This window comes from Neodiprion pinetum, chromosome 7 (assembly GCF_021155775.2).
Source record: "Neodiprion pinetum isolate iyNeoPine1 chromosome 7, iyNeoPine1.2, whole genome shotgun sequence".
Lineage (NCBI taxonomy): Eukaryota > Metazoa > Arthropoda > Insecta > Hymenoptera > Diprionidae > Neodiprion > Neodiprion pinetum.
Window position 1 is genome coordinate 17,542,299 of NC_060238.1, and position 22,042 is coordinate 17,564,340.

Here is a 22,042-nt window from a genome sequence, read left to right on the forward strand (position 1 = left end):
CACGTGACACGCTGTATGCCTCGCGCCGTTTACTCCTCAGTTGAACTCCGTCCGTTAACCAGTGCGGAACTCCGCCGGTCGTCGACTTAGCGTATACATAGAAAAATACGAAACTCAGCTGGCTGCAGGCAACCGACTTAGCAGCATCCAACACAGCTGTGAGTATGCGTGGATCGAGATGTAATACTGTTTAGTTTATAAATGAAGTAGTTATACCGTTGCTCGTTCCACTTTTGGTTGAGCTATACCGTTGTTTACCTTCTCCATTCAGTCCGTTTGCCACATACCACGTATACCTTCTTCCAAGTGCACGTATATCATTCTACCGATTGCTTTGTATTGCCTTTTGAAAAAAAAATTTTCTTTTCAAATTTTGTGTTGCGTCTTTTTTTTTTTTTTTTCTTTGCACCATTAGACCTGCTTTTGTCGAGTAGTTTAGTTTCTGAGCATCCGTGAAGCATTTGATTTTTACAGTTGTGGAATAGTGTACAGAAAACCTCATCAGTTATCAGTGATAATATAAGTGGAACGCAAAAATATTAAAAACTCTTCTTGTTGTGCAGACCAATATTGGTCATGCATATCTTATCAACTTACACGAGGTATCGTATATGGATGTGTGTGTTTCTATGTACGTGTGTATATTTATAACATATATAATCAGGTGATGCGTTCAATGTAAAATGTAAATCCCATTAATAACAATTAGTTTATTATATTGGTCGGGGGCGCTGCATTTCGTCACACCTGTGATGTTCCAGATAAGGAACATACTTTTACGGTAAAGACAAACATTGTGAGTTCTTTAAATCCCTACGCACGATATGTGATTTTATACCGCAAAAAAATAGAAAAACAACGAATAGATAAACTTCATTCGGTATAACAAACCAGAAAAACTAGTTTCATCGCGATACTAGAAAAACGGGGAAAAATGTGCATAATTTTTTTTCTTCAATTTTACACGATAAACAAAAAATTTATAAATCTTTTTCAAGTAAATAAATAAACTTGTCGAAATATAACCGTTCAGTTAGAAAAAGTAATAGAGAGCAAAAGTGTAGGTTTGTCGGGAAAACATTGAAAATCGATTCATTACCGCTAGAACCTGAAGTTCAAATTAAACAAGACTTGATCATTTTTCATGCCCATCATTTTCTTTTAAAATCCTGTAAGTTTCGGATTTGTTCATTTAGCCGATTCCGAGATCGTCGCGGCAGTTTGTCGGGCAGATTGACAGACAGACGTACCGACCTTTCCCTAGTAACCTGGTTTTCGTATTTTAAAGGTTCAAAACCGTAAAGATTCGATGAAATTATAATAAACGTTTTGCGACCAAAATCAATACATTTCTTATATCACGAAAGGTGATGAAACGTAAAAATGTTATCGAAACCGCAAACATCTATGAGACATAGATCGTACCAATGAAGGTAAAACATCAACAACGGAAAAATATATTTTCAAATCTCTGTTTCGGAGAATGAAAAATCGGCTTATGGTGCCAAGTATAATTATAGCATTTAAAAAATTATTTCATCGATTATCATCGGGCACGGAAATAATTTAACTGCTTTGCTGATGAGAAAACACACGTCATGCATTTTCTTTTTTTTTTTTCAATTTTATCGTTCACAGATACAGAAATACCGCAGCGTCACTTCTACCTGATAAATTGTATGCAATCGCGTTGATTATTAGGTAACGGAAAAAAAAAAAAAAAAAAAAAAAATTAAAACCCCGGGTACTTGATAGGCGAACAAACATTATTATACCTTTCTTGTAATTGCTTATTTATCATCAGGACAGTGAAAACGCGTTTTCTCACAATACTTCCAAACGTTAACCTACACTTACAAAAACGTTCATGAGATCTTAATCATAGATTATGTATGCGTGTATGCACACACCACTTAATATCGTCTCATTATGCAGATTACACGCGGTTACGTGAAAAAGTACAAAGTACGAACAAAGATCACTTCGGAGTTCTTCTTTTGTTGTTGCGGCGTACGACTGCAGGGTTCAAATTTCCCGCCAATAATGGTGTGATACCTTGGTCTATTGATTTCCAGGGATGTCACACCACCGCGTTTACTCTTTACAGCGTTAGCCCTAGTATCGTATGAGGTGACACGCGAGAAGGAAGTGCTTGTATTATACCGACTACGCTACCTACGATGGTGATTTTACTTTGCAAAGGTATATAAAATATGTAGTACGGCATTGTTGCACCCCACCAATGCAGTAATCATTAATCCACCGATATTATAAGTGTAGGATAGTACGAACGGTGTTCTAATAATTTACGAATAAGCACTTATAAACATCGAACCTTGATAATTTCGAAAAGTGTCGAATCGAATAACGCGATTTTCTTTCTCGTGCTTTTCCAAATTCTGGCGTGAGTTTTATTTGTCCGCACATCATTCTGTTAATCGTCACTACAAATAAAAGTTCGACTAAAAATTACGTGGCCTATATGATAAAAAAAAAAAAAAAGAGATGACTTGAAAGTGTTGAAACTGTTCGTTAATTTGAATGAAATATTCCAAGTTTCATTGTTGATATTAATTTGCATGTGACTATATTTTTCTTACCATATCTGTATTGTTATTGTAATGATTTTGTACCAAAGCGTAAAATAAAAAAAAAATTCAGGGATATCCAAATTTGTTCAGAGTATAACCCTTTTTTTTTCTTTTTTTTTTATCTAGCATGTAAAATCTGTAGTGATATTTTTTTCTTTTTTTTTGTTGACAATGAGCAAATTTGCTGGTAAAAGCTTGAAAAACCATGATTGAAATATAATTGAACCATTTAATTGAAACGATTAAAAAATTACTGACATTTTGAACGCCCAATGAAAATATGTATATAAAATGTAAACCTAATCATTTGTTTGATCCAACGGCTCTTATAAACTTGTTGTTGTGTAAAAGTCTAATGATAATGAGTGCATAATTTCGGGTCGAAATCATTGGTCGAGGTATCCGTGCTACAAAAGTTTAATTTGAATAACAAATGAATTTCGTTATATTGAAGTTAGTAACGTTATCGTAACGATTCGTGCTAAGGAAAAACCGTTATTTTGCTATTTCGTAACTGTCTGAAAGTTAGTAAACCGTAATAAAACAAGACACACTCGTATTTCGAGATCTTAGTTCCTTCAAAATCATTGTAAAATTAAGAAAATAGTGATTTATTCGCGAATGTTTCGTCACTATAATATTACTAATTTAAACCTCGTTGAATTCCTTAGTCGGAAAAATTTTATGCGACACGAAGTTGAGGTTAAAAATTTCAATGATATTTAATTGAGTTCTTACATGTGTAAATCTTTGATATTACGTCTGTATTTTTATATGCGCGTCTAATGCCGCGGGCAATGGCAATGGATATATTTTGTGATGTCAAGTTGAACCATAAATAGGTAAAATTAATATTTAAACAAAAGTTGATCAATTATTTATGTTAGGTAAGACTGACTAGGAAGCCTGTGTTTCATTTTAAACATTGGACCATCTCTGTTATTTCATTTAAAACCGAAGTAGGTACATATTTATTCTTTACGCATGCAGCAAGCACAAGCATAAAGGATTAAATTATTATTATCACCGTCAGAATCAAGAATGCAAAGTCTTTACAACGCCTTGCGTATCGGTATCTGTGCGACGCATCAAACCTGATAATGTTTTTCCTTCTTGTTTTAAATAATATATTTTTTGAGCTACGCGATTGCTTGGAAAAAAAATTTTCCGCATCAGAATTATACCGCAAGTCAATATTGTCGCATCGGTATACAAAAAAAAAAATCAATCATTTTTTCAAATGCTCCCTACCGTTTAACCTGATGAATAGGAATAGTTTCCCAGGAAAAGAGATGGACAAGTTTTTTTTGTGAAATTTTCATATCAAATTTTTGTAGGAGACTATTGCACATATGTGCATAGTATTACACGCATTCGCGTAGTATAGACTATAGTGATAATTACGATAGCGAAAACCGCTAAAATCTTAGCGTGGACTTTGACCGCGTCACATCATCCGCTGCGGTATAGGTATATATAGCATAAATAATCAGTGGGAGAAAGGATAAAAGTTATTCGTATGCGGTATATCTGTAATTGTAAATAACTCGCCTTCAATTCTTCGTAAAAATACCTGAAATCTTAGTGGAATTATTAGAAGAATTTTGAGCACACATTCTTTTTATTCTATGGAAATTCATAGCACCACGTCAAAATCTGATTACCGAAATTTGTTTGAAAATTTTATAGAAAAGCCTCATTAAAAATCGTCTGATACCTCGTGGAATTGTCACAAAATTTAAATCCGTATATTACTGAATATTATAAAATTGTGGTCCCTTAGAAAATTGAACAAATTACGGTAAAACTTTCAACGCAAGATTGGAAAAATTTTAAAACCTTGCGAAAAGTGGTGTTATAATTGGTTTAAAAGTTATAAATTATTTACTACCGTTATGTCTCAATTTGAAAAATCGGAGAATTATTTCAAAAAATTCTAGGAAGCAATTTCAGATTTGGTAACACTGCCAAAAGTGGTTTAGAAGTAGCCTTAAAATTCAAAGTTCAACAGATTCCAACTTCGGAATGTCGTATTTGAAAGTATTACAAAAAAACTGAAGTTAAAATAATAATTGGTAATGGTGAACTTGAAATTGCTTGGAATAGTCCATCTAGGTAATACATTAAATATAATCGAAGATGTCGAACATGAATGATGATAAACTGGATAAATCGGTAGATTTTAAATGAATACATTGAACTTATATATATACATATATATATATATATATATATATATATATATATATATATATATATATATAGTATATACTAGATACATCTCATTTTTATTGCAGATAAAATGTCGACGGAGGAAGTATTGTTGCTAAACGGCCATGCGACGAACGCTTACGTAACAGAATCAAAGGTGAGATTTTAGAGATGGATAAAAACGAAGATATAGAATTTGATCAAAGTTCGTATTCTCGCAGATAATGGTAAGCATCATGTTGCCACGATCTTGAATGTACATATAATACATTATGCATTAGGTTTATTACAACAATTTTATTTTGGAGTTAGTTAATGGAATAACGAGAGAAGTGGCTTTCGGATTATAATACAAATCTTAGATATTACATCCGTGTGAGGTAATTTCAGAGCCATTAGCTGACGTGGCCATCAGTCGATCACCAGTCTAGAAAAAGTGAACAATTTATGTATAATAACGATTGTCCAACGTGGCACCCTCAAAAAAATTTGTTCATGTTAAAAGAAATATTATGGGAAAATATGAGAGTTCTAAGTTATATGGAAAATGTTTCTCGTTTGATTTTTCACTTTAATAAAAAAAATTTTTTTTCTCTGCTTCAATTTACGAAGGAAAGTGAAGAAAAATTCGCATTATTTCTTACATCGATCAAAATATGAATTTACGTCGCAAAGAAGACGGAAAATAAAATTTCAGTTCGACAGCTTGTAATGTTACGGATGGTGATCGTTAGGTTGAATATAAATGTCGGCAAATAAATAATAATCGAGATGCTGCGACATGTTTTTCGAAATATTAAAAAAAAAAAAGAAAGAGAATCCTTCTTCTAAGTTAAGCAAACTTTTGAGGTGGAGAAACTTTTGAAAATTCGTAAGTCATTTCTTTCCGAAGCACCCTAATATACATTGCGTGTTGTACGGGTTCACTTTTTGAGTACATTTTTAAAATGTGCAGGTGTAGAAAAAAGTCATAATAATTGGGAGTGCATATGTGTAGATTTGAAAATATATGGGTATGCAATAAACGCAACGAATGTCAAATGAAACGATAATATGTACACACAAATAATTTGGACGGGATGAGAAATTTCTCGAAATATACAAGATTCTCTTTCAAGTTCTTCGTGAAGGTCACGATCAATCATATACGTATACAAGTATCGAAGGACAGGACTTACATAAATGAATGCGATAACGTATAATTTACAATCCACTCGTCTTGTAGTGATTAAATTTACTGACGCACTTGATCGTTTACGCTGCAGGTTTATTCATTGATTACAACTTTCTCGTTGTATACAGGTTGAGTCGGTACAATCTCTGAAAACAGAAGGAATTTATTATAGCTACTCAACATATGCTGCCCCGCAACCAGTCAAACGAGTAAATAAGAAACTTATCAACAAATTCTTCGACGTTTTCAACTATCATCGCCGCCCAAATGTTTGTGAAATTAGTTGGCTCCTCTGATGAATTATTAGTGATAGAAACAAGTTATACTCAACAGTGTCGAGTGTGTTCTAAATCATTGCTCTCTTCAAATGCCCACTGGTTTTTTAAGGAGGAGCGGGAGAGGTGGGGGGGGGGATACAGCTTGGACGGTCTAAAATCATACCTACTTTTAGGAGTTTCTTTAAAGGAAATAAAAACACTTGGAGCAATTTGAGTTTGAGGGCTTTATTATTTATTGATTCAAGAAGACTTTAGAATTTTTTTTATTGAAATTAATAACAAAATAGAGGCATGCCGCGTATAAGTAGCGAACGACAGTGAACTCGAGGTCTTTTGCGTTGGTGTATTGACGTCACTGTCCAACTTGTAACAGGTAGCAAATTTCTTTTGTTCCAAGAACACCTTTTCGGGTTCGAACTCGCAGCCCCGATGTTGAAAAAAAAAAAAATTTCCACAGCCTATAGAAGATTATGAGCACAAAATTTCTTCTTTCTATGAAAAAAAAATTGTTAAAAAAATTTTTATAACAATATCTTGGGATTGAAATTCAAAAATTTAGCCAGGAGCTTGAGTCGATCAACAAGTTACACATTTTGTCGAAATTTCAAATCGATCGGATAAAAATTGACCGAGCAATCTGTCCCATCGGATTAAAACGTAGTCGTTCGCTACTTATATGCGCCATGCCGCCATTTTTTTTTTTTTTATTAAATTCGATGAAAAAATTCTAAAATGTTCTTGAAACTGCAAATAATAAAGCTCTCAAACTCAAATTCCTCCAAGTGTTTTTATATTCTTTAGAAAAAAATTCCTAAAAACAGGTGTGATTTTAGACCGCCCAAAATGTCGCCCCCCAAGGGAATTCTAACTTGAGTTTTGAATCAAACAAGACGCCCCTCAGTTTGAACACTTTTCACGAAAATCATGAAAATCCATCTAATCACTCGTATGATTGGCTGCGGGGTGGCCACTATTGATTGCCTAAGCTCCTCCTATTCTCGGAGTTTGTACTGACTCAGCCTGTATATCTTCTTGTATAAATATCGGTAAAATCGGTCGCTAAAATGCATACAGTACCAAAAGCATTGCTGTAAAGATATTGCCAATTGGATTTCACGTTATATTTTTCGTTAAAATTACGCACTAAATTATAGTTCGACTAGAATGTGAAGAAAAAGATACAAAATTAAAAAAAGAAAGAAAAAAAAAATGACCAAGAGCAAGCATGCAAGAATATCATGATCGACACGCCGTAAGCAGTTAGGAAATCGAAATTTTTAATCTAACCGACGGGACGATCGGTCGAACGTTTGCGTTTTGACGCAGATGTTGATCAGTCGTCCGCCAAAGTTCGACGTTGCTGCATTCGTTATACCACCTAGCTCTGGAAGAAGAAATGGTAAGCGGTTTAAAAAGTTTCAGTATATAAAAGATTGAGAAACGCGTCAGTTCAGATACGTTATACTGATATCGAGAGTTAACGGCGATTAAAGTCATATATAGTTCTTATCAATGAACTTTCAACAGTCTAAGCCAAGACTCAGATATTATAGTGGTTTTTATAATCGATATGCTGCTCATCATACGATCGGCTGATCAAACCAGTCATTCGCCAATTTCATATTACGCAATTTTTTCCTCGATTTTATTTCTTCATCGTGGATTCGTCAGTTTATGTTTAATTCAATGTGTACAGTTAGAATTGCTTTACAACTAACTCACAATATTACAGTCATTACGGATATGTTTTTTTTTAACAATATATAACTCACAATCGGCAGTTTTATAAAGCCTTACAGTCGATACTGAAGTATACATATCGACTCAGGAAATCATTCGTCGGTTGATTGTGGACTGAGCTTTTTACGCAGTTCCTCGAAGTAAGTCGTAACTTGAGAATTTCAAATTCTATCTTTGCATATGGCAGTTATTTTTGGACAGGCAATGAAATGGAAATAATAATATATCAAGGTTTTGTTGCTGGCTGAATTTATAGGGAAATTATCATGTATTTTTTCAGTATAACTTTGCGTTCGGTTTCGCAATAAATTTGAATAATTTATCCGAGCAAAATGTTAAGTGACGTAACCACAAGTGGAATTTACCAAATAGCGAAACGTATTTTTTGTAACATGTGCATCAAAAGTTCTTCGCTTGGTGCCTGTAATCGACTACAGTCTCTTATACCCACTAGTTACTTTTCTACACGCTATTTTAACACCCTAGTTACTTTTGCGCACGTTTTTTTAACAACAGAGGGACATTTCCTGCACTCTTTACAAAAAGTAGTACGTGATACTAGTGCGACAAATGGTCGCATCCGCCTCGTGCAATCAACTTCGTAACTAATTTTCCAACACCATCCGGAAAAGTTCGATTTTCGATGTCGTGGAGCGTGCGTAATGGCCTGATTTCCCAACGGTTCTGTAAAACGACGTTGGCGCACGCGCGCAACTCTGATATGCTCGGTTATACACATTAGGATACTTTTTTGGCGCATGCGCACTTTCGTATAATTCAATTTTACACACTGCGTCATTCAGCGTAGACAACCTGATTCAAATCTTACGCGCCATCAGTGGCGCCTTTGTTGCTTCTCGATTCAAACTTTTGTTCGCAGATATGTTGGAAAGAATCGTGCGAAAATAGCACTCGCTTTTGTGGTAAATTTGCAAACTTTACACTCATCGGGAAACAACAACTTTCTGCACATGTAACGTAATATAGTAATTTTGCATGATCAAACTATACGAATCAGTGGGTAAGTATTAGAATCTAAAACTCCATTGTTTCGAGTGGTATTTACATGAAAATCAGTGCATGTGAGAACTTTTTATAAATCGGCGGCTAGCTTCAGCATCATCAATTCGTTGAATATTCAACGGTTTTTAGGAGCCATGATATCTATTGAATTTTGACCTTTTTCAATGTCGCTCTACATTTTCTCAGATTCTCTTCGTCCAAAGCTTTGATCGTGATTACGCAATTTCTTGCACTTGGATGTTCGTCCTTCAAACAAAAAGATTATGGCACAACGGTTTAAAAAATATAACCGAAGCTGATCGAGTTTAATTTAACTAAAATCAATGTGATGTTAATACAGAAAATATCTGAAACACAATGGAAACTAGGTAATTGATTGAATTTTCATGAATCCGTTATGAGTTGCGAATATCATTTAGTACCAAAAAATTCAGTATTCGCGTACAAAATATTTTCATTATTGATGATTTACATAAAATTTTGTCGATTTATAAAATTAACTATTGTGGCAAAAAAATTGTACGAACGATGTGCTATTGGTGTTTTAAAAAATTGAAAATAATACGGCCTCTGTTGTCATTAATACAGTGAAACTTCAGCTATGCGTTTTTCAAAGAGCATGGCAATATTGAAATATAAATGAGAATAACTTTGAAGTGAAATACCTAAATATTCGAAACATTTATAATTGGAAAATGAAAAATTTATGATTTTCAGCGGTTTTTTAGGTATCATCTTGTCATATTTGTATTTAGCTCTAGCGAAATCGACTAATGTAAAAGAAAATTCGTACCTCACGGGGACTTTTTTAGTTGGATGCAAGTGAAGTGGGTTGACATTTTTTGAAACTTTGATTCATTACGTTTCGTCCCGCAGAAATGTTTCGAGCATTGGCGTTTGCAGTAGTAGTGGGAGAAGGTCGTGCATTCTTACCAAGGAAAAGTTGAACGTAACGGGTTTTTGCTGTACAATGCCTGGCGGTTTATTTTGAACCTCACATTTTTCATACTGTTATAATTTCACCGCTGTTGAGTTAGTCAAAACTATTCCTCAACCAATCAGCGAGCTCAAACCCAGGTGCATATATTGTGTAAACATAAAAACTGTAATATACATATAACCGTTCTTGTTTAATTATATGAATTGAGTGAATTACTGCGTTTCAATCTGAAACACAATTCAAAATCTACCTTTTTTTAAACTCTAATTGCATGGAACTATCTCTTGTACCAATGCTGTCATTGTTTGACGTTTACCGCATGTTGAGCATTTAGATTCAGCGGGATTCAGAACCAGATGGAAACTTGTTGTTAGCCAATGACTACTGTACTACTAAATCTGGATTTAGTGAAAAAATAATCACCTATCAATTGCAACATCGTTACCGGAAAATGTATCAGTTTGATTGAATCTCCAAGATATCAATGCTTTCTTAGCGATTTGGTCGAAGCGATTAAAAATTCATTACTTATAATCTATTCCCCTGGGGTGACAATTTTCTTTGAATATTTCTCGTAACGGTGCTGCCCTTTTTTCATTCCATTCATAAATTCACAAATTTAGCATTGCGATAGAGACTTGATTCATAAATACCTCCGAGCAAAGTCTCATTGCCTTGAGCGTAGCTACATAAAGGAGTTAATTAACCAAAGGGGATCACTATGGGTGACGTTGAATTTTTGAATCGAAAAACTGTTCTTACTGACCTGAAAGGGTACAAGCACGTTTAAATTATCACATATATACGGTATTTATTTGAATATCGAACTACGTCAATTTATTATGAGGAAAAAATGTGGGGTCGAATCAGTCGGTAAAGACGAGCAGCTCTGGGTCATTTTCTGTGTCTCTCTGGTATGCAGGGTGTTCCTTTTCGGCTTCGACAAAAAAACCGCTCAGGCTGTCTATCTTTGGTACATATCCGAGGCATACGCTCGAAGCAGCTTTAGAGTGCTTTGGGACAAGCTTTTGTAACGTATTGCATTTGTAACGTAAAGACGGTATTTTGATAATCGTTTGATATTTTTTATACCTCGTCGGTGTGGGAGCTGCGATCTGTTGTCAAAGTCGGAGTTTTTCAAAATTAAGAGCTATATTATGCCGAGATCCAGTTTTGCGAAACGCACTTTAGAGCAGTGTATTTTATAGCATTCTATCGACCTTGTTCCGTTGACTGAAACTGCGATTACACCGAGAAAAATTTCGGGTTCTGTTTACCATACAGTCTTGGACTATTTTTATTTTTTACCGCAGCTAATAAAATATCGTTCTGGGTATAAAATGAAAATGACTTTATACTTTCTTGCAACAGTTGCAATAATTTTATATCGGCCTAACGATAAAGTTAAGACGAGGCCTTATTTAAATGAAAACACCGGTAGCCTGAACAAACAGATTACTGTTGCATTTAGGCAACAGCACATGAAATCCGACCGGAATTGAACCTCATATTTTTTAAACTAATCGAAAGTTTTTTGTTTTGTGTAAAGTATACTTCAAGATTCGATCGATTTAATTCTAGACCGATAGACTGAGATGGATACCCAGCTCAGGCGAAATTTAAACTATACTATTGAGTTAGTGAGTGACATTGTCAACTTTATTTGTTTGTTGCTAACATGCATGTATTCCACTTATAATGACGCTGACGGAGCGTGAATGATCATATAAATATTCACAGCCACGATTTCCATAGTTTGTTTACACCCATTATATGTATAGTGGCAGAAGAGAAGAAAAATGAATACTAATCGAATAACTTTTTTTTATAATATATATTGTACCTCGCAACCAGAAAAGTATACATACTTTAAAAACAATATTTCGCAGCCTTTTCATCAAGTTTTTCCATACTTCAGCTCTCCGAATTTTTTGATTTTCAAAGCCCCAAATGAGTATACTTTTTTAACGAAATATAGCAATAACATATTTTTCCTAAAAGTCTAATGTATCTTCTTCAAAACTTTGCTTAACATTTGGCAATCGGTTGATTGCAAAAGAGATATGAATTTTAGATTGAATTTTATTGCAGTTTTCAGTTAACTGTATTGAGTCTGTATTCAGCAGTGACGTTATTTCGAACAGGCACTTCCTTAAGAACAGCACGTTTTCTATTAACGCAGAAAGTCTTGTGGATCAATTACGTTAAACTTACTCTAAATGTATCGCAAATTTCGTCATCATCACGTATTAAATTTGCTTAAGTTGACCTCACTTCCTATCTTTCAGAGATCAACAGCTGCTGCAAACGGCTCTGGGGTCGAATTCGCCATTTCAAGCCAAACAGACCTAGACGGTGAGTGTCGAGAACACCATATACATACAGGGTGTTCAGTTAGTGGCCAATGCAAAATTCTGTAGAGCAGTATAATGTAGTGTCAACCTAACACCAAATCTGATTTTTATTTACTCGCAACATTATGTAATGTTAAATTTTCGCATTTACCACAAATATTGTTGTATATTAGTCGCCACCGGTGAATTTTCGCCGATTTCAACACCACCATCTTTTACAGCCTATTTTTATTTCGCCGGTGTGTAAAATTTACAAAACTTTGCGTTATAATTCGAGGATCGCCAAACCCTGCGAAAGCGGTACGATGAATTTTTATAAACAAGGTTTGGCCGAAATTTCTGTATCCTCCGCTTACAACTCATTTTTTATACACTCCCACCAGAGCGTCGTTAGCAAAGGGATCTCCAATTATCTTCAGGATCACTCAGTTTGACTTGCAGGCTCATCCAGAGCTGAGAGTCTTTGTTCATCTTCAGTCGACGCTTGGTTAAATTTTCTATTAACTGAGCTTTGATTGAAAAAAATCGAGAGCCGCGATAAAATTCGCTGAGGCTTCCAAATTTCCAGATTGCCAAAGTTTCTATGATTGCTGGTCACTCTAATATACAGGGTGTTTCTGAGTGAACGCTACAGTATGTCAGGTTGCCTCCCAATTAGGGGCACAAGTATCGTTAAAACAGACCCACCGAGTTATCGGTACGTAACCCATCAGATAGCGCGTTAAAAGTTCTACCGATAACTCGGTAGGTCTGTCTTAACGATATTTGTGCCCCTCAGTGGTGGCAATCCAACATACTGCGGCATTTACTCGGAAACACTGTGTATATATAATTATATTGCTGCAAGTTTTTTTATTGCATACCCTATTGTCAGATTACCATATAAATCCAATATTCACGGTGAGGAGATTTTAATGTTATCAAAGCCCCGCGAAAATTAGCATGCAAACAATGATTACCGTGTTTTTCGGATATTTTATTCTGAGTGTTCTAAAGTCATTCAACTATGTTCATGGATAATATCGAAATATTTGAATCAATGTGAATTTCTGTGCAATTATCTCCTACGCCTATTTAACCATCAACACTAAAAGAAATAAAAACCGGTTGAATTCAGAACATTACCGAGTAAGAATTTACCGAGAGATTTTCTTTTCTTTTCTTTCGATGTCAGTCATATTGTCTGTCGTGTCTTCACAAATTGAATGATACAAAATGGGCGGGGGTAATAGGGGAAGGCTTTTTCTACGGACCGGTGTGCCCACACTATTTTCCTCCGCACTTGCTGGCGAGACTTACACTCACCTCTCAATAGTTCCGATTGCTCTTATCGATTGAATTACGCAAGATAGAGATTTTGGCGCTAGCTGCATACCTCCGCAGGCAGAGAAATATAATTGCATTACTGTGGACATTAGCGTGATCCTTGATAGGGCTATTGTTGAATTTTTATGCTCTCAGGGGATTAAACGCTTTCAAATTGATACAAAAAAATTCCCTAAAAATTTGAGCTTTCTATAACAAGTTTAAGATAGTCCGCTTTGTGATCGAACTATCTTATGGAAATAACATGGGAAAAACTTTTTTTGCTCTCCGGAATTTTATAATTCGTTGACGGATATACCGACAATAATGAAAAATACATATTATTGTAGCGAATTGAACGTTCTACAGAAAAAAACTCTGATGGATAAAAATCGTTAATGAAAGCGTTCATATGTTAATTAACATTCAAAGTTTAATTTATATAAAATTGTCATTCAGTCAGGTATACCTACGTAATAAACAACTGTATCATAAAATATATTACAATGTTGGAGTACGAATATACGAAAATAATTAGTTTCACTCGTTGTTATTACGAAAGTAAATGATGAAACTTCACACTTGGAGTTAATTTTTTGTGGTAAAAGAAATCAAAAATGCGACGAAATGGGTTGAAAGAACAATATCACGGCGTGATAACGGTTTTTTTAAGGATGTTGATATATCTGTAGCTATTTCATTTACTATTATAACGATGAAATTGATTTGTTGGATTCAGGACCAGACCAAGTACTTGCATCTGATTCGATATCTACGACTGAAGCAGCCGGTCGAGTTCGCATTGAATTTGAAAAAAATGGAATCGCCGATCATGTGCCTATCTCAGTGCCAGGATTGCTGGCAAAAACGGCCAGGGAAAACCCCGACTTTCCAGCGTTGGTATCCCGTGAAGGAGTCGATGGGCGAAGAGTTACCTATACCTTCAAGTACGTTTTATTTCGAACTAAATTGGCATTAGAACTTTAATCCAGCTATTCAATCGGCGGGATCACTGCCTGACCCAAAGTTAGGAATTAGGAAAATTGACAAATGATTAGACCATTCTTATAGTTTTTCTGTTATGAATGTCGCTATAATTACCTTGAAGTATTCGTAACTCTGCATACGTCATACATATTCAAGAATTGCGTGTTACAATCGTCTGAAACAATTATGGCATTCTAAGCATGATACGGACTTTGTTAAACAATGTCATTACCCCGCCAGTAATTTATGCGCGTAAGGATTCACTTAGAAAAAGTAACACGCGTGTTGAGACATTTGAATCCACTTCGATAGGTGAAGGAAATAATGTAGTGTCCAAAAAAGAAAAAAGATAAAAGATATTGCGACTTGTCTGATCACTTTTACAGAACTGCAGACGATGAAGCATCCATTCCAGTTTAAAGAAGCGATCCATATTTCTTTAGTATAGATAACAAATGATTACAAAATATTTATGTGCGCAGAATTTATTTCTTGATCTTTTCTGAAAAATACCATGGACTGTTGATGTCTTGGATCCATAAGGAAAATGCTACAGTGTTTTACCGTTTTAGCCTCTTAGGCGGCCGGGTGTCACTCGAAGTCACGTTAATAATGTGAAATCATGAAGTCTTCAAGTCCTCAAGTCATGTGTACATTCAACTTCAAGAACGGTTACCTCCTCGGGAGAGGGCTTCTCAAAAGCCCTAGTTATTTTCTTTTTTCATTTTTTTTATTCGAAAGCTTCAATATAAAAATTATTAGGCCCATGTGAACTACGCTGCTGTTCTGACTGTGTGAACTGCAGACTGATTTTGTAAAGAATGCCGATGGTTGTTCTTGCAGCCGATTTCACTTGATGTGATTACGTATTCATTTGAAAACTAATAATATAATGGACGATCCTGAGAAACAAGAGGGCGGATATTTTGACTGATCTCTTGTGCGCGTTTGCGTTTTACGTTTGTAATTATTTCTGAAGTATGACAATGCAGTCCGAGTTTGAACGATGCTACATGTTACTTAGAATTATATAATAGCTCTAATTCCAGCTCTAATTGCAAGGTGTACGTTCATTTATATATATTCAAGAAGTCACTGTAATAAATGAAGATGGCTATGCTGTTTACGGAAGACGAGTCGTACAAATGTACTAATTTGGTAAATTCTGATATAAAAAGTAGCAAACCATTCTGTTTCAATATTTATATTTTTTCGTTTCTGACTGATCCCCAAACAACCACCAATTGTTGTGATCATACTGAGATTATAATTTTTATGGACAGAGAATACCATAACCAGGTTCGGATCGTGGCGAGAGCATTCTTGAAGCTTGGACTCGAGCGCCACCATAGTGTCTGTATCCTTGGGTTCAACAGTCCGGAATGGTTCATCTCCGATCTCGCAGCCATACATGCTGGGTGAGCTAATTACGTCAAAAGTTGCAGAATAAAATGATGAACAATTCCTGTGGAAATTCTTACATAAATTTTTGACATGAACATGACAAAAGCCTGATTGTTAATACTTGTTTGCCACACAGCGAAGACATAAGTTGTTTTAGTAACTTCCCAAAGTTCATACTCTAAAAAATGATCTCGACAGATGAATGACGTCATTGGATGAAATTTATCATGAACAAACCACTCTTGACTTATGAAGTCGTGTTCGAGACGAAGTATATAGTTCGACACGATGAGTCTCTGGACAATTAGATATTTTTTCAATCTTTCGGACGACTTTTGGCTACAATCTTTTTCGGTTACAAAAATGTTTTGATCTTATTCTGAAAGGATGATGAAAAATAATGAACATGTATTAGATATAGTGTGCTGGAAAAAGAACGCTTCTAGTTTTGGGTAATTTTATTTCTGCAGAGGATTTGCCTCCGGGATTTATACAACTAACTCCGCAGAAGCTTGCCTGTACTGCGCGGAACGCAGTAGAGCTAATATAATTGTCGTCGAGGATTCCAAACAATTGGAGAAAATTTTGGCAATCAAAAGCAAGCTACCCCTTCTCAAAGCTATCATACAGTATGACGGTGTCCCAACTCAGAAAGGTGTTCTAAGTGTAAGTCGGTTATGATTTCGCCCGTTCTGTTTCGTACTGTATAAGGGAGGATTTGTGAATATATAACAATGAAGTCAATTTTGCGACAATTTTAAATAATTTTCACCTTCTCATCCAGAAAAAGGATAAGGTAAAACGAAGCATTGTAAAAACACCGTCCTATATAGAGCCCAAGAAGTATATAGTTCTAAAAAATTACTATGTCGTACATAGTCATATTTTATTTTCCTGTATCGGATTCGTGGCTTGATACGACTCATCAATGGTGATGAGAATGACTTCTGGAGATATAAAAATTTGTAACGACCTTTTCAATACTTTTAGTGGAACGAATTATTGGAAATCGGTAAGAATGAGTCGGATGACAAGTTGGATTCTGTCTTGCGGACAATTTGCATCAATGAATGTTGCACTTTGGTATTTACGGTAAGTGTCTCAGCCTGAACTTGCATCACAACCCTTTGGATAACTTGCCATATCTTATAGTGATTTTAACATAGCTGTCATTTCCAAAAAAGTTGCAGTTATTTCTAACTTTGTGACGTATCTATTTCAAATATTTTTCACAGTAGATTTGAGTTAATCTGTTAGACCTTAATAATGGGTTACAAATTTTCATTGTTGCTTTAGGAAATACAGAGTTGAAATTTAAACCTACATCTTTTATAGTCCGGAACAGTTGGAAATCCAAAAGCAGTTATGCTGAGCCATGACAATCTCATCTACGATGCGAAAGCAATCATAACTTCAGCAAGATTAACGCCTAGGACTGATAGGCTCGTCAGCTTCCTTCCACTGTCGCACGTGGCTGCTCAGGTAAGGCGAAACTATTGTAGGACGAACACCTATTCATTATTATTTATCAGCTGTAAATAATTATTCCATTATTGTGGTGCATGTCTTGCATGGACAAGATTTTTAGACTACACGCATATCAAAATACTAAGTAAACATCTTATAATTATATCTATGACGTGTATGTTTCGAAAAATTATCTTAAAGGCCAAATATATACCTGTTTCTTCACGTAATGCATATACAAACGTGCAAGTGATTTTTGCAGGATAAATTCCCGGATATTAGAATTTAGTTGTTGGTAGAAGAATTCAGCGTAAACTTTAGTGGCCCGAGCTGTCATTTTGTCTGGCGTAAAATCATAACTTATATCCAACGAACTCTGAAAACCAGTGAAGGCCCGAAATAAAGTTCCAAGTGAGTCTAACTGCGTCAACTGCGACCATTTTGATTCCTCGCTTATATAGGTTCGAATGCGCCTGATATCTATCTGTTGGCGACCCTGGAGATGGCGCCTGTTGTACCAGCGACGTAATTTTACCGTATTTGAGCAAATATTATGGTATTTTTGGAATATATTGAAATGTCCATTGATGATGCATAGAATATTTTGAATATAATTATTGCTACTGTATATTGCACCCAATACTCAATTTATTTTATACAACGCGAGCATGTTTTTCGCGTGTTTCCATGCATTTTTTCCATACACAAAGTGCTCGTTTCCATAATGGTCGAGAAAGCCTCTGAATGCGCATGCGTGGAGTACTGTAGAAACCACGTTCAAGTCCTAGGAGTTAAAAGTGGTCATTTCTGTACTGCGCGCATGCGCTGTCGCGAACAAATCTGACATAATGCGACCCTAACCTCAATTTCTTGCTTCGTGAAAAAATGCCTAACATACTGTTATATAGTGAATCGTATGTAACGATTAGGAGGCAACGGTCCTTGCACCTCACGTAATAGCAATATTTGTCTTCGGCTCACCTGCGACTCATATTACAAACTTACGCTCGGCCCGAAAATACCGAATTTGCCTCCTTGTTATTTTATGACATGGCGCGAAAGCTTGTACAGGGTGATTTTTAATCACAAGTGGTTGCGGCCAGTCGCTGCAACCGGGTGCATATGATTGGTCACCTTCTATTGTAGACGAATTTTTATTCGCTCTGAGACAAACTTCTGACAACTCGGTTGGATGATTAAAAATCAGCTATCTTCAAAAATTTCATTGAAATCAATGTAGATCCAGTTTCAATTAATCAGTTGTTTATTATCATGAATATTAAAATTATAACAAATATACATCGTAATTAATGTATACATATATTTTCTTATGCATTAGCGATTTTAGTACACCATAAGCAGGGCCGAATACGATATGAGGCACCCCTACGCCAAATCGATCGTAGTCACACGCATTCCCTTGGGTATTTTAGGTTTGCAAGTTGCTGTTAGCATGGAATTTTTTAGCATAGAATTCAGTTTCCGTAAGATTATTGGATTTTTGAGGGATTGAAAGTATTTTATGTAGAATCAGTTAAATCCCAGGTACTTGAGAAGCTGGGTTATATTTTTATGTAACTAGCTGCGCCTTGTGAAGTTAAGGGGCAGTGGAGTCATTGAATCATACTCACATTGATCTTCCTGCTTCTTGTCTATTTAAGAGAATATAAGGGTATTTTTGTATTGAACTCATGCGTGAGTTGCTGATTTAATTCAAAAAATTTTAAACTTGTACAAATTTCTCAACCAAAGAATAAACTTTTAAAAAAAACCTCAGATACCAGGCACTCCCCAGACAGCTTGCGCCCCCGCACCATGGCGTGGTAGGTATAATGGGTAATTCGGCCCTGACCATAAGTATATTCTATTAAATGAAAATAAAAAAAATAACAAATTATCGGATTGGCTTAGCTCACCGTAGCGAGACTCACCAGTCGCAAATATTTAGCGAGCTCGCGTAGAGACGTAAATTTTAATTGAATTTTATTTTATTTTATGTTTGTTTTTGATACTCCATATTACCCTATATTTGTGTACGATACTGTTACGTAATCTTACATCACATCTTGACATGTAATTATCACACTTGGAAGATACTTATCGTACGGTTGCTAATACTAACTGTGAGAAACACTGTTTTCATCGACATTGTCGAAAATACGAATTTCAAATTGTCGGTTGTTATTTCACCTTAAATATTTAGATTAAAGGAATAATTTTGTTTTTCCATATGTATTCGATAAATACCTTTTGGTCTCCATGAATTTAGCATGCAAAAATCACTTGTAAATGCGTTACTAAAAGATATGGGTACGTATGGTTGACTATTAAGAATTAAAGATGCTAGTTAGAAAATGATATGAAGTTCATGTATATATAACGGATCGATGAAATTGCATTTCTTCAACAGTAACTTATACTGTAAATATGAATTTATTCTTCTCTTCAAGCACTAATATATGTAAGAATGCATGTAGATGGAGAATGTTTACATTTTCCATTCTTGCTTCCGATAGGAAGTCAAATAAGACGGACAAGCTGTTTAATAATTGATATGCGGATATGCATATCATTAATTACGAGAACATAATTGTTGAAAGATATAAATTCGAACAATTGGTGATTTCGAAAAATTAAAGACGGAGCCAGGAATCGAACCTGGCGTCTAGAGATGCTTAGCCGGAGCCTTACTCCACTAGATCACCTAGCCGCCTTGACTCAGTTGTCGTTAATTTCTCTCATCACCGTTCGAATTTGTTTTCATGTGCCGTGATATATGTGTAAATATGAATTTATACTGACCGTAACTTATACTGACCGAGAATGTGCTAAAATACAAATTTTGCGTGAGATCATATGTACTGAAGAACCCTGAATTATATGAACTTATGAATGCTGATGTATAAAGCTAAGATCCTCGTGCAAAACCATTTTATTTTCCTCAGTATTTCGCCTGTACCGCGGTTTCATAAATAATAACATGCATTAATATTGTTCTAATTTCTTGCAGGTCGTCGATATTTATGCAGGCCTGGCGATCGTCGGAACGATATATTTTGCTGACAAAAACGCCTTAAAGGGTACCCTGATAGACACTCTGCAGGTAGCAAAGCCCACCGCCTTTTTAGGAGTTCCCAGAGTGTGGGAAAAAATTTATGAAAAAATGCAGGCCGTAGCCCGAAATAACGGAGTGATAAAAACGTGGATTGCAAATTGGGCCAAAGCCCAGGCACTCGACTATAACATAAACAAGATGAACGGAGTGGACTATAAGAGCTGGAGCTATCTGTTAGCTAAATGGCTTATCTTTGGCAAAATAAAGAGCACTCTTGGTCTGGACAAGTGCAATATCTTTGTGACAGCCGCCGCTCCATTGAGTACCGAGGTGAAACGATATTTTATGAGCCTTGATATCCCTATTATGGAGGCTTTTGGAATGTCAGAATGCGCTGGCGCACACACTCTGAGCCAAAATGATAATTACAGGTAATTTTCGAATAATCAAAAGTCTAAAGGAGACGAGATTGAATTTAGTAACGTTAATCTAATGTAATGTAACATTTAAAGAAAAATCATCATTATTCAACCATAGGATAACATTGAGAGAGTTGAGTTTTCAACAGATGAGTATATAAATACTGCATTGCGATTTACTGAATGTTGAACAATCCTAAACTTGCGGAATAACGATTTCTTCTCAAAATGCACTGTTATATTAACCATATAAACTTCTTTACAACAAGTTCTAAATTCACGAAAATTATAACCTCAAGAGTTTGAAAAATAAGTTTACGTAGCTACAGAGTTTATGGCTGGGGCAAATGAAAAAAATTAACTGAACAAACTCAAGATAATGAAAATGTTTATTACAAAATCGACGCTATCTGGATCACATATCAGTTTGTTTCTGATTCTTGTTGAATTTCCAACATTCACATGTAATGCCGTATACCTACAATTTATTACAATCATTATATTTTCGTATATTCATCATTTGTATATATTACTGGTTGTACAGTAATGTAGCTTTCTTAAAATTTTAAACTTTATTGCTAGTCTAGTTGTTAGTATAGTCTAATTGTTAGTATGGATATGGTAAAAATGTGAACTTAGTTACATATGGTTTCAAACAGAACATATCTCGCTTTCGGAATTGTTTTGGATATCCTAGCGCGATGCTGATTATGTTACATAATTTTGCAGATTGGGAAGTGTCGGACCAGTCATGCCAGGCTTACACTTGAAAATAGACAAACCAGATGCTACTGGCGAAGGCGAAGTCTGCATGAAGGGTCGTCACACCTTTATGGGATACCTTGAAGAGCCAGAAAAAACCAGGGATACTAAAGATGATGAAGGATGGTTACACAGTGGTGATTTAGGCCGATATGATAAAGATGGGTTCCTCTGGATGACAGGTATGTAATATTACCTTTGTACGATTTCATCGGAAAAGAATATATAATACTATGAAGACAAGAAATGAACTGATCCTTGATCGTAAAGGCTGTTTTAACTACTATCGTTTCATTAAAATTGAACTCTCTCATCTTCTATCACAATTCATT

General features: G+C 35.3%; 1 protein-coding gene and 1 long non-coding RNA gene across 4 annotated transcripts in view; one reads left to right on the top strand and one right to left on the bottom strand.

Annotated features, from left to right (window-relative positions):
* bgm (acyl-CoA synthetase bubblegum family member 1) overlaps nt 1-22,042 on the top strand; it is a 25,596-nt gene continuing 3,554 nt past the window's right edge. Inside the window, exons 1-10 of one of the 3 annotated variants that reach the window (XM_046635495.1) lie at nt 1-158; nt 4,889-4,959; nt 12,246-12,312; nt 14,356-14,563; nt 15,887-16,021; nt 16,478-16,673; nt 16,998-17,099; nt 17,343-17,489; nt 20,485-20,960; nt 21,678-21,892. In XM_046635495.1, the coding sequence (XP_046491451.1) occupies nt 4,894-4,959; nt 12,246-12,312; nt 14,356-14,563; nt 15,887-16,021; nt 16,478-16,673; nt 16,998-17,099; nt 17,343-17,489; nt 20,485-20,960; nt 21,678-21,892 (1,612 nt within the window). In that variant the 5' untranslated portion in view covers nt 1-158; nt 4,889-4,893. Of the gene's footprint in view, nt 159-2,056; nt 2,203-4,888; nt 4,960-7,525; nt 7,654-12,245; nt 12,313-14,355; nt 14,564-15,886; nt 16,022-16,477; nt 16,674-16,997; nt 17,100-17,342; nt 17,490-20,484; nt 20,961-21,677; nt 21,893-22,042 lie in introns of those variants that run through there. The other 2 variants (XM_046635494.2, XM_046635496.2) reach the window with 2 other exon arrangements.
* On the bottom strand, nt 17,451-18,062 carry LOC124223497 (uncharacterized). Its single transcript, XR_006884316.2, has 2 exons — nt 17,689-18,062; nt 17,451-17,539 (listed from the first exon to the last, which is right to left on the bottom strand). It is a non-coding gene; the product is annotated as an uncharacterized lncRNA (long non-coding RNA).